The sequence below is a fragment of the Peromyscus californicus genome, unplaced genomic scaffold (genome assembly GCF_007827085.1).
Source record: "Peromyscus californicus insignis strain IS unplaced genomic scaffold, ASM782708v3 Scaffold_6__1_contigs__length_162567912, whole genome shotgun sequence".
Classification (NCBI taxonomy): Eukaryota; Metazoa; Chordata; class Mammalia; order Rodentia; family Cricetidae; genus Peromyscus; species Peromyscus californicus.
The window spans coordinates 18,575,366-18,588,174 of record NW_026294584.1 but is presented as its reverse complement, the minus strand read 5'-3'; the positions used below and the strand labels follow the sequence as shown (position 1 = coordinate 18,588,174).

Genomic DNA, 12,809 nt, shown 5'->3' with positions numbered 1-12,809 from the left:
TCAATAACACAAACTCTCACTCTTTCCTTTGAGGGAATCTTACGTCCTCTTCTAAACATCTGCTCAGACTGAGCTTCCCCTCAAAATTAAGAGACAAATACCATTTACCAACTCATCTGAAGGACAGAAGAGGAGCGAGTGCAGTTTTAACTATCAAGAACACAACTCCAAGTCTCCAGTTAGGTTTCTTTTCTAACAGGAAATATGTAGACCCATGAAAAATGCTTTATCTATACTTCCTTTGTAGACATAAAATATTAAACCAGACCATGTGTTGAATTTCAAAATAACCCAGGTCCTGGCTCAACTCCATGTAACCTGTAGCTATAGATTTTAAATTGGCACTATTAAAGATAACAAGACTCAAAAAACAAAAACAGAAACAAAAAACCATACATTAACTGCAGTAGAGGAAAAGAAATGTCTGCTATCTATGCCATTTCTTCAAAGTGAGAGTATATTATCTTAACTTTTACGACAGAAAGTTCTAAGAATCAGATGGTCAGGAAGAAAATAAATGCAAATATATCAAAGTGAAATAAAACCCATCAATCATCAACCAATCAATCTATTCATATGCCTGTTTGCAACTCTTTTGTTTAAAAATAACTTTCACAATCATTTCATACATCCAGACCTTTCCCTAAAAGTCACATTTGAAAAATACCTGCAAGACTTGCTCCTTGAACATTTCAAGGTCACTCTGCCAGCATCTACTCAGCTACAAACACACAATTTTCTAAGCAGCAACCTGGTAACAGGTAAAGTAGCATGACCTCAGAAAGGAAAAGTATAAACACAGCCTATTACTCCAGTCATTTAAAGAAAATAATAGGTGGTTAATTAGAAAATCAGGGCTCCTACACATCGAAAGTACACAGCTTCTCTTCATCTCTTCTAATATGAACCATTGCTCATATAATCCTAAGACACATAGATGATTTCTCAGTGGGTAAAAGCAATTTAAAATGTGTGCCTAAAAAAGCAAAACCATTTTTTTTTCAATACTAAAAAAGCAAAAAAGCATGAATCAATAAGCCCTTTTGGAATACAACAATGCATTTGGCCTCGTGTTAAAGTATGAAGAACTACGCAGAGTCCCAGCTCTCACACTTCCAAAGACTGCAGGTGAAAGCATGGATCAGAGGCCCCCAGGGTATCACAGCACACATCAGGGAGGGAGGACTGTCTTCCCAATTCAAGGGGGCAGAGCAGGCCCACGGTCTTAGGTTCTGGGGGAAGCTCACATATATCCTCAGGTCTAACCAAATTAAAGACTTTACAATGAACTAAGCCCATGTCTAAGACGAGAAAGAAGTAGGAAGGAAAAGAAAGGTAGGTTTGAAGAAAGAAAAGAGAAACAGACAGACAGACATACACACAGAGAGATGAAGGGTGGGGGAGAAGAAAAGTCTCAAAATATCAGAATGGGTTGGTAAATCTTTGCCACAAAGGACCAAGTGGTAGGTAATTTCACCTTTGCACACCACACAGTCTTTATGGCAAATGTACTGTGCCACTGGTCTTTTTTTTAATCTGCTTAATTCTGCTAATATAAAACAATAGGGGCCAGCCACAGTTGGCAATGTGTAAACAAATGAGTATGCCTGTATTCTAATAAAACTTTATTGACAAAATGAATGTGGTCCATATGTAAGAGTTTGCCAATTCCTATTCTAGAAAAAAAAGATGATGGATGAACAGAGCTGGGTCAATGGTTTAATGGTTAAGAGTATTGCTCTTGTAAAGTGCCAGAGTTCAGTTCTAAGGATACATGTTAGGAGACTCACAACCCTATAAATCCAGCCCCAGGGGGATCCAGCAGCCTCCTGCAGGCACTTGTAAAACCAAGAGCGTGAGCGCGCGCGCACGCACACACACACACACACACACACACACACACACACACACACACACACATTATTTAAGATAATCAAAATGCATCTTAAAAATAAAAATGATAGAAACAGGTTGATGGAAAATGTTAAGATACCAAAAAGCCATTGAAGGCGCCATGGGGAAGGTGGAAGGTACCCAGCCAGGCAGCGACTTCAGAGTCAAGCTAGCATAGAAAGTGAGGGACAGGCTGAGAGCGATGAAAGAGATCCATGGGAGACACACCGCACTGGTCTCATTCCCCACCCCCAATGTCCTCCCATCAGTAGTTGGAGAAATGACTGCCAAGCTTACCCACCTAACAAAACCAATGTCCTTACGATTTTTCTCTTAAAAACAAAACAAAAAATTAAATAGCAGGTGACATTCTCAGTAGATGAAACAAGGGTTAACCAAACAAAAGGGCTAGAGGAAACTGAGGGTTCTTCCTAAGCCCAAGAGGTCCCTGAAAATCAAACCCTTAAATGACTTTGACAGGAAAGGAAAGGAGGAAGGGAGGCAGGCAGGCAGGTAGGCAAAAAGAAAGAAAAAAAAAAAAGAGAAATGTTAATTTTGACCATATACATTACCTGGTTTTAAATTCCCAACAGGAAAGTAAAACCAAGGATTAAAAAGATTGGTATGATCTTTAAAAACCAAAGGGACTGTACTCTGTAGACAGAGGCTTAAATTCACATTCACTAGTGAATCTCTTTTTGATAAGGAAAATGCTGCCCAGACATAGGGTATCACTTCCTTGGCTCAATTCCAACACTGTGGTATCTACAAACCACTTGAAGTCAAGAGACATGCCCTCTGGTGTTTTAACCTAAAACTCGAATGATGGGTAAATCTCCCCCACACCACATCCCCTTCATACCATTTGAGAGGGACCTCACACTGTGATTCTAGCCATTTTACCAAGAAGCACCTGAAAGTAGATTATTACTCTTAGACTAGTGTAACCTTGGAAGTCGAAGGAAAAAATACCCTGAGAATGAACCCAATGGATACACAGATGTCTGACGAGCCCATCCAATGATCCTAATAGACTTTAATTAAGACATCTGAGAAGCTCTGGCATCTCCTGGTTCTCTGCCTCAGTCTTATAATGGTAAGCCACTGCATTAACACATGTCTACCCCTAGTACGATGAATACTCTCCTCTGCCTAAAGGGCTCCAACTTCAGTTCTCCTAAATCCCCTCTGCCTTTACATCCCCTTATCCAGGCACCAGCCAACAACTTCCTTTGTTCTTTACACCAGCTCATAAGACAAATGGGACTAACGGTTCACTTTCAGAGTTACCTAGACAGCCCCATTTGAGGGGTACCCCAAAAGCCAATCTGACAATCCCATTGAGCTTGAACAAACAAGACAGATGGACCACAGTGCCTAAATGTCAGTTAGGGAATCTTCAGAGGGGAGACTGATGAGAACGGGGGCTAGAACCTGGACAAGCAGACTTGGTGATAGGGTTACCCAAATTACCAGTTCCATGGATGTTTTTTGTTCTCTGGTCAGCAAAGACAAAGAGAGCTGTTTCCTTGTCTCCCCCTAAATGAACACCCTGCCTACAGACAGGTAACTTTTCCTTTTCTTCCCTCCAGTTTTCCTTTTGGGTGCTGGTATTTTTGATGTTTTCACCATTTCCCTAAAGTGCCTTTGCAGTCCACGTGGCTGCTTCTCTGCCATGTGAATGACCTCCGTAACTAACCCAAACATCATGGCTCTCTTTCTCCCTCTTAGGCTCCCATTTAGGAATCTATAATAAAGCTCTCTAAACTCAGACAAGACAAACGACCAGCTGAGCAACTGAACTTATTAAGAAAGCCAAGGCTTATGAAATGGGTACAGGCACCAGATTACAATCTACCTTACCTTGGGATTCAGGGCTCTGTTCCAATAAAGCAAAGGTTGCCAGGACGCCGGCTGAGCCTACTTTATTCTACACAATGCTTCTAAGCACAGATTTCACTGAGAGGCAGCAACTAGACCAATCCAGTTCAAATTACTGGGAAGATTCCCATGACAGCTGTCCAGACCATGACCTTAGACATGAGTAGATAATCAAACGACACTAAGGGACTGACATTACAGAGAAGCTGGTGACAGAAAACAGAGTAAGATATGCAGCCACAGAAGAGTAGTAATCATGGAAGTCGTAGAGAGGATGGAGAAAAGCAGGGTGAATATGGAAGGACTCTCAGGGACTAGAAATAGAATTTTAAAAACAAACAAGCAAACAAATGGAATGGACAACAGAAATCTCCTAAAAGGTCCTGGAAGATGACAAGAATGTGGGAGAGGATTAAGGGAAAAGTGAGAGTGCAGGGCCAATTCAAGAGACTAGGCACTAGTGCAACAGTGGGAAACAGGAGTTCATCTACACGGGAACAAGGAGAACACTCAGAAAGTTCCAAAGAAAACCGGACTTCTCATGGAGAGCTCTGTTCACAGATGAATTATCATTCAAAGGAAGGAGCAGAACAAAGACATTGTCAGACCAACAGGAATGCAAAATATTTAGCTCTCACATTCCTTTTCTGAGAAATGACAAGACCAACAGACCAAGAGTCTACCTCTGCACTGCTGTCAGGGAGCTTCGGGATGTCTCCTGCTTTTTCTCAGGAGCCACAGTATTCAGGGTGCTCCTGTGAGATTTACTGCCTTGACAGATGCAGAAGGCATGGCCCTGAAGTCAGCACGCCAGCTTCAGAAAGAGTGGCCATTGCATCTGCTATCCTCTGAACAGTTAGCTAACACAACCCAGATGGTCAGGAGAGGCTGTGAATGCCATGCACTATGGTAAAGTCCTATGTCTTCTTCCAAGCTCTATGATCTCTTTTCTAGTCTGGGAATAACTTAACTCTGTCCAGAAATGGGAATTAGTATCCATGATTTCCCCTCTGGTTGAGAAGCATGGAAGTTAAGAACCTGTTGGCTTTAGGAAAGGACAGCCTGGATTCTCCCACCTACCCGACACATCCCATAAGGTCTCTGAGTTCCAGATGTTTAAAAAGGCTATCACAAAGAATTCCAAGACATCAAACATTCTCAGATGATACACAGGTTAGAATCTCAGCTGTTGATGTTACTTTAAGAAAATTATAATTATGATGAATGCATTAGAAAGGAGCATGGGATACTGCCTAATGGAAACCCAGTCCAATCTAAAGATAGGGAAAGGCTTCACAGAAACACTTCAACCCTTCTTCACAACTCCAGACCTAGGACAGCGACACAGAAGGAGAGAAAAGAAACCAAATGTAAGCATGGACAGAACCTAGAATTAAGAGACATAGCAGTCTGCCTTGACCAACTCATCAACAGAAGACACAGAGAAGAATGTGGCTACCTCCAGAACGACACAGACAAGGAAACAGGACTTCCTCAATCAATATCCACACCTCCTATGTGGGAAAGGGAATGCAGAGGGTAAAGGAAGCACCCAGGGTGGAGGGAATTCCTGGCACTCGGGTAATGACCATTGGGAAAGAGCTTCCCTAAGAGTCAAAATTTTAAACATTAAGGTTCTATAGATACTGGAGATCTACAAAAGTGAAATAATCTAAAGCTGTTTTTAAAGCAAATTTATATATTATAATAACATGTATGAAATACCAGTATTAATGTTAATATTGTATATAGTCTAAAGAGAGCATACATTTTTCCTTACACACCATGTATGAAAATACTGCTTTCTAATTTTAAAATGAGCTTATGTCTCCACCATGGGATCTTTTTCAGTAGCTCCTACCTACCTTTCGGCCACATCTTCCCTGATCTTATTCCCACCCCCACCCAACAAGCTTGACACATGCCTACCAGCTGAACCACAGTGCACTCTAAACATTCCATGTGTTGCACACATTGTTCTTTCTATCTAGAATGGCTTTATCAATTTCCTCATCTATGAGAATATAATCAACTTTCAAAGTCCACTAGAATGTCAGTCCCATTCCCAATAAGTCATTTAATCATTAAATGAAAGGGGAAAAATTAATCATTCTTTCTCCCTGTCTCTTCTCTGCTTATTTATGCTGATAAAACAACCTAAGTTTTCTCTTTGGTGTGTTATTTCCTATGTTGGTCTCATTAAGTGCAAGGACTAAGTCCTTTCCATGACTCTTATATCCAGTAGAGAGCAGATTGCCTGAAACAGAGACGCTCAAAAGAAGAGGAAAAAGATTAAAATATAACTTCCTTATTAGAGAAAAGTGGGTAAGAGATATAAACAAGAGTTCAAAAATAAATAGAAATGTAGTTTAACATATGAAAAGAGGCTTGAACTCAAACATTCTTTTTTGTTTTTTTTTTTTTGTTTTTTGGTTTTTCGAGACAGGGTTTCTCTGTGTAGCTTTGCGCCTTTCCTGGTACTCGCTTTGGAGACCAGGCTGGCCTCGAACTCACAGAGATCCGCCTGGCTCTGCCTCCCGAGTGCTGGGATTAAAGGCGTGCGCCACCACCGCCCGGCGAACTCAAACATTCTTAAATCCATATTTGAATGAGATGTCACTTAGAGTATTGGACAGACATCTCAAGCTATGCGATGAACAGTGTTAGTGAGACTGAGAAACCAATCCTCCCAGATTGCTGGCAGAAGGGCAAACTAATAGAACTTCTGCAGTCAAACTGAGAATGACTATCAAGCTGACAAGGTGTACACTCTTTAATCCAGTTTGTCCTAAAGTTGTATTTTCACATGAGCAAAATTATTTCTTCCAGAGTACTTGCCGTGCCATGGTTTGTCATGTCCTGTCATGTCAAATGAAACAACAAATGTTCAAAGATAGAGAGTGGTAAGCGAAGTTACACACATCTACACGTCAGGAGCATGAAGAAGAGAGACTGGAACACACTGCAATATACCCTACCAAGATATTGTCAACGAAACCTCATGGAATATGAAATGGGGAAAGGGCATGATAAAGAATAGTATGCACAGTGTGATGGAAGTCTTGAAACCAAAGTAGAATCAACCAAATAAGGAGGTGGTATACTACACATACTTGGAAAAGCACATGAGCACTTCTAGTAGAAAACAGAAGGAAGTGGGGTGCTTTCTCCAAAGAAGGGGATCTGGACTTCAAGCGCTTTGTTTAAACTTTGAGGCATTTTAATTTTAAACCTCTTCTATACATTATCTTTCAAATTAAAATCCTCAGTAGTAAAATAAATAAGAAAATAACAATGGCAGTGAAAAATAAATGTGCCAATGAAGGAATGGATCTCTTCCATCGTATGCACACCACACTAGTCACACCACAGCCACACTCTGCCGCAGTATCCCTAAGACCAATTTATTTTGCTTTCATTTTAAGTGCAGAGGTCTGAGTGTATATTTGTTGTTGTAAGCTCTGTAGAAGTATGGCCTCTGCCAACGTATCTCCTGTCTTTCAAACCTATCAACCATGTTCAAGTGAAAGCTGCCTCAATGAGCAGACCCTTGAGTGCCAAAGCCCTGGTGAGACAGACAGACAGACAGGCTCTCTAAATGCGTCTCACAGGAACATAAGCCTTTCTGCTCACATCGCACATCCTGCCATCACTTCTCCCTATCAGTAGGAAGTCTCCCCAGCCTCTGAAATGGGGAGCCCCACTAACTTTTTTTTCTCTTATTTACAAGGAGAAGCACTACCTTTGCTATTCAGTCTTCAATCATTCAGTAGTCAGAGACACCCCTCACCTCCCTACCTCCCAGCCCCCACCCCCCACCTCCTGCCCCTGCCTTGAGTGGCTCTCCTCAAATTCTACTTTATGTGTATTCACAAACTAATGAGAAAAGCACCCTCAGGGAGACAGAAAAGTCCACAGAGGGGAGATGGGGGTGGGGCATAAGAATAGGAATGATTTCTAATAGACGCTGAAGAATACACACCTTCAAATTCCTACATCAACCAAAAAGGGAAGAGTTGTGTTTGATGCTTGGATTTAACAGAAGGAAACATGACAGCATCCTTGCTCATTTTGTTTTAATGTAATAAAACATTCAGACTAAGATGCAATATGACTCCTCTAGTCACCTGAACTGGGTAAGGTTTTTTTTTTTTTTAAAAAAAAGACCCTTTATATGTGGCCAGCGGCATGACTTTCCTTATGTTTCCCCATTCCCTATCAGGATATCATCCACACCTCTTGGCTACAGCACTGCCCCAAACACTTCCTGTGGCTAAAGCTGATACGGCACAGCTGCCTCTAACTTAACACATTCAGCAAAACCAGACAAACTATCTCAAGCCGTGTATGCAATCCCTCAAAAACTTCTAAGTCCCAGGAAGTGAAGAAAGACGACAAGGCTCCTGCCAGGGTTAGAGTACCTATCATAAAGAGCACAGAAGTGAGTGTGAAGGCTGGGGGTGGAAGGCAGCAGGAAGTACAGACAAAAGACTACCTTCACATATCTGAGAAGTGACAGCGCAAAATCTCGAGCACAAAAAAAGGCTCTTTTAGTCAGACCAATTCTAACAAATAGAACCAGGAAAAGAATCTGATTCAGCACAGGGAAGGGACTTTTAGCAATAGATCAGTCTAACAGTAGAATAAGTAGCCTTGTGATTAGCTTCGAGCGACTCTGAGTCATCAAACAAAAGCTTGACAGGCATCACATATTATGGACAACCACTGAAAGAAAATCTCATTTGGGGGGACTTACACCAGATGACCTCTCAGCACCCTTCCAATTCTGGTTCTGCAAATTCTAAAGAGTTATTCATGCCAATTCTGCTACTTCTCCTGGATAAAAGAAGAAAAGCTAATTCCCCTGACAATAATTAGCCACAGAATGGCTTTTTAGAATCTGTCTTTTTTTCTGGGGCTTGAAAATGTATACCTTTTCTTCTTATTTCAATATGATTTTTGCATATTTTTCTCTAAAGAAAGTAGGACTAAAGCATTTTGCACATTTTATCATATTCATTGATGATATTTAGAAATTATCTTAAATAACATAGGGCATTTCATCCGAACTGAAGTTACTCAAACAAGGCAGTAGATAAATGGCATCTTCACAAATAGAACACAGAGATCCTGCAGCTACCTGCTAAAATCCCTGATTGGTGTAGACAGCCCTGTGAGAGAAACTCTCTTAACTTATCTGTCAAATGTATGGACCTATTTGTGAAATATAAAGGCTGAAAGAATGCAAGATGTTGATATACCGACATTAAAAATCGATATCCCCCTTGGAGCTGTATGTTTAGGATGGCATTTGTTCCTGTTTGCCTTCGATGAGATCATCTAAAGGTCTCATCTGTAACGAGACACATCCTGCAATTGGGATGTTTCCTCTGTGAAACCCTCTGTCTGAGAAGAGCAGGCAATCACTATTCACTCTGCTTATCTGACAGGAAGGCTGGGAAGCTCTATGAGGCAATTAAACTGAAAAATATGGTGCTGTGAAACTGGCACTATCACCTTGTACACAGACCTCTAACTCAATCAACTGGAATGCTTCAGAAAAATTAGAAGATACGAAAACTGGAAAAGTAGCTAACTGAAGAAGTGAATGAAACTGACAGTGACATTTGTGTGCTACTGTGTGAGCATTCACAAGATAACAACCACTGACATAGAAGATTCCTAAGTCCTTCCCTGCAGCAGACACTAGTAATCGTCCAAAGAAATTTAAGTAAGAATAATTCGGTAACTAAAGCAAACTAATGTAACTGAGATAATTTTTAAAAATAGAAAGGTACGGCTACTCACCAACAAGTCTTATTACATTCAATGTTGTGTTTGTTAAGATGGGCGCGTTCACTTTATTTAGACTGTAATCTGATTTCTTCCTGCTCTTAAGGGTCTCTCGTGAAACACTTCATATGGAAAACAAGGGAGAAATGCCTTTAGATTGCAGACTAATAAACCAGTCAGTTACTCCGCTTATCGTCTAGCTCCTACTCACAAATTAGTTACTGAAATCCTACACACAGGTGAACTCACAGCCCAGAGGGAGGAGAAGTAATAAACAAAGTAATGAAGTTCTAGAAATGTATTTCTTTGATTCTAGGCATTCTGAAGACTCCACCTTAAGTACCTGTCAGCATTTGTAGCTCTTTACTGAATTTAGTTTACAAATTCCAAATAGTCTGCTATTTTATTCCACTTATGTCTGTGTTTTTTTGGATACCACTGTGCTGTAGAACAATCTTTGTACACTGTAAATATGTATTACTCTCATTGGTTAATAAAGAACTGACTGGCCTATAGCTGGGCAGGAAGAGGTTGGGCGGGAGAGCCAGGCTAGGAGGATACTGGGAAGAAGGGCGGAGTCTGAGGAGTCCCAAGCCAGGTACAGAGGAAGTAGGATGTATAGAAAATGAGGTAACAAGCCATGAGCCACGTGGTAGAACTTAGATGAGAAATATGGGTTAATTTAAGTTGTAAGAGCTAGTTAGTAACAAGTCTAAGCTATCAGCTGAGCATTTATAATTAATAGTAAGTGTGGTTACTTGGAAGCTGGCTAGAGGGACAGAAAATTCTGCCTATACCACTCAGTCATTTACTGTTCTCTTCTTTTAAATTCCTTGAGTTGTTTGTTACTTTTTTAACTCCTTAGGATCCCCTGATGAAGTGAGTGTTCTTTCAAGTTCGGAGTCCTGGGGTTCTTCATCTAGAGGATTCCAGTTGTTTTTGTGATGTGCCTTAGGCAGATGGGCTGCTTTTATTGTGTGTCTGATGTGAGGCTGAGCCAGTATAGGAGCTGTGCACTAAGCCTGGTGTGTGGGAATGGCAACCATTCTAAAATCTGCATCATTTCTGAAACACAGGTTTTTCTATGAAAGTTATATGCCTAGGCATAAATGTATCAAATCTATGGATTTCAGAAACTTATGAGAAAAAAACATCCTCTATGGAATTGGAATTAAAGGAAGATATGATGACTGAGTATGAGGTTAATGGGTGACAGTATTTTCAAAAGCAAAGCACAAGTTATATGGTAAGGCCACTTTTTAAGGGTATGAGGTGACAGGGAAAAAATGAATATAATCAAAATGAATAAAATTCTCAGAAATTAGTAAAAATACTTTCAAAGGGTGTGGTTATGTAACAGGTAGAGAAAACAGAGTTGAACAGAACTTCACCATGCTGCCATGTACAATACATGGGCAAAGGCAAGTGCCAGGGAAGAGGCAAGCAGAGACCAGGCCACCAAAAGCATCAAGTCCCAGGAGTATAGGGGTTTTCTAAATGCAAAAGTGAGCCAATAAACCAGAAAAAACACCATGGAAGTGAATCAAATTTATATCTAAGAAAAAACTCTAAATGCACAACTAGGAACAGTTTAAAAGGTGAGAAAGTCTGGAGACAAGGAGCTAAAGTAACTCCAGAAAAAATGGAAATTCACATCCATGAGCAGCAGACACTACCTTACATGTCAATTTCAACTAAAACGGAGCTTTCCCTTTGGCCAAAATATTTCCTAAACATATCCAATAATAAATTCAACAAAATCATCCTGTTCAGCTCAAAGATCTGTTAATGTCTTAAATATGCAAAACCCAATAAAACCAAACCTTCCCAATCAATATATTTACAACTATATGGACTGCTCACAATTGAAGAATTATCTCAGTCAAGGTTCCAAGTTAATCAATTATTAACTAAGTGTAAAGTATACTTACATCTATCATTTAAATATATGTGTGCTATTAACTAAAAATATCTGACATTAATTCACTTCAGCATAAAAATACCAGGTCCATTTAACTGGATAGAGGTGACAAAAATTCTTAATAAAATTATCATAGTTTTGAAGAGTAAAGGTTATCATAAAACAAAACTTAATCCTAGCAGGGAAGCTTAATAAAAAAATCAAATACAGACTCCAAAAGACTGGAAAAGTAGAGGAGACACTGTATTTACAAGATCAGTGCAAAAATGATTGATCTCTAAACTGAAAGCTCTTTGATTAGGCTCAATATTTTCATGAGATGATAGAGTAACTTTTACAATTTGAGAAGAGATTTGCTTGTGTTAGTATTTCTTATTCTGTTAATTACATTTATTTGTTGGGGTGGCAATGGCGTGAGTGCCACGGTGCATGTGTGGAGGTCACAGGGCAACGACAGGAACAGGTTCTTTTCTACCATGTGAACCTGGGGCTCAAACTTGGGTCATCACACCTGGCGACAGATGCCTTCACCCACTAAGCCATTCCACTGGCGTGATTCTCTAATTTTTTTAAAGAAATGAGCACATGGATGGAAAAATTTTATGAGACCCCAGTGCTAGACAAAGAGCTTCAGGCAATTATTGGCTACTAAGAGAGTGAAATCAGTCTGTCTCATCGACAAGCCCCTTAGAGGTTATGTAATCCCAAATGGTCAGCCCTAAAGCCATGTCTCAACGATCAACATAAAATGGACTGAGCAGACTATATTGTGTGCATGTGTGTATGATGGATGTGTGTAACAATAATACTTAAAAAAGACTTCATGAATTTGAGAGGGAGTGAAGAGAAACATAAGAAGACTTGGAAGGGGAAGAGGATGAGCTGGAAATGATGTAAATGTAGTACTCATATATTAAATTCAATAAAATAAAATAAAAATTAAAAAAGAAATTAGAATATTGCTGCAAAAATCAATGGCAATGATACACATATGCACAAAAATATGATAAGACTTATTGCTCTGTGCAATCAATATACAAAAAAAGAAAAATAGATTGATACCTGTGAAGGAAAGTGTTCTATGGGACAGAAGAATTGACAAGATCATTGACTGAATGAGCAAATTTCAGAGTAATTTTTATAATGTTAAATACACTATATAAATCAAAAGAAAAGCTACATTTAAGCAAGTTTAGCAAAGTAGGATCAACTAATACTTTCTGAGCCAGTAACAGTCAAATTCCATCAAGTAAACTGATTTGTGGAACACCAAGTTAGGCTTTGCTTAACTTGAATTTTTCCTATAAGTATTTTATTCTTT

At 39.7% G+C, this 12,809-nt stretch overlaps 1 protein-coding gene across 1 annotated transcript in view; it reads right to left on the bottom strand.

Moving 5' to 3' along the window:
• Vps50 (VPS50 subunit of EARP/GARPII complex) overlaps positions 1 to 12,809 on the bottom strand; it is a 109,574-nt gene that overhangs the window by 21,802 nt on the left and 74,963 nt on the right. The window contains exon 20 of the mRNA XM_052719185.1: positions 9,583 to 9,689. Within this exon, the coding sequence (XP_052575145.1) occupies positions 9,583 to 9,689 (107 nt within the window). The remainder of the gene's footprint in view (positions 1 to 9,582; positions 9,690 to 12,809) is intronic.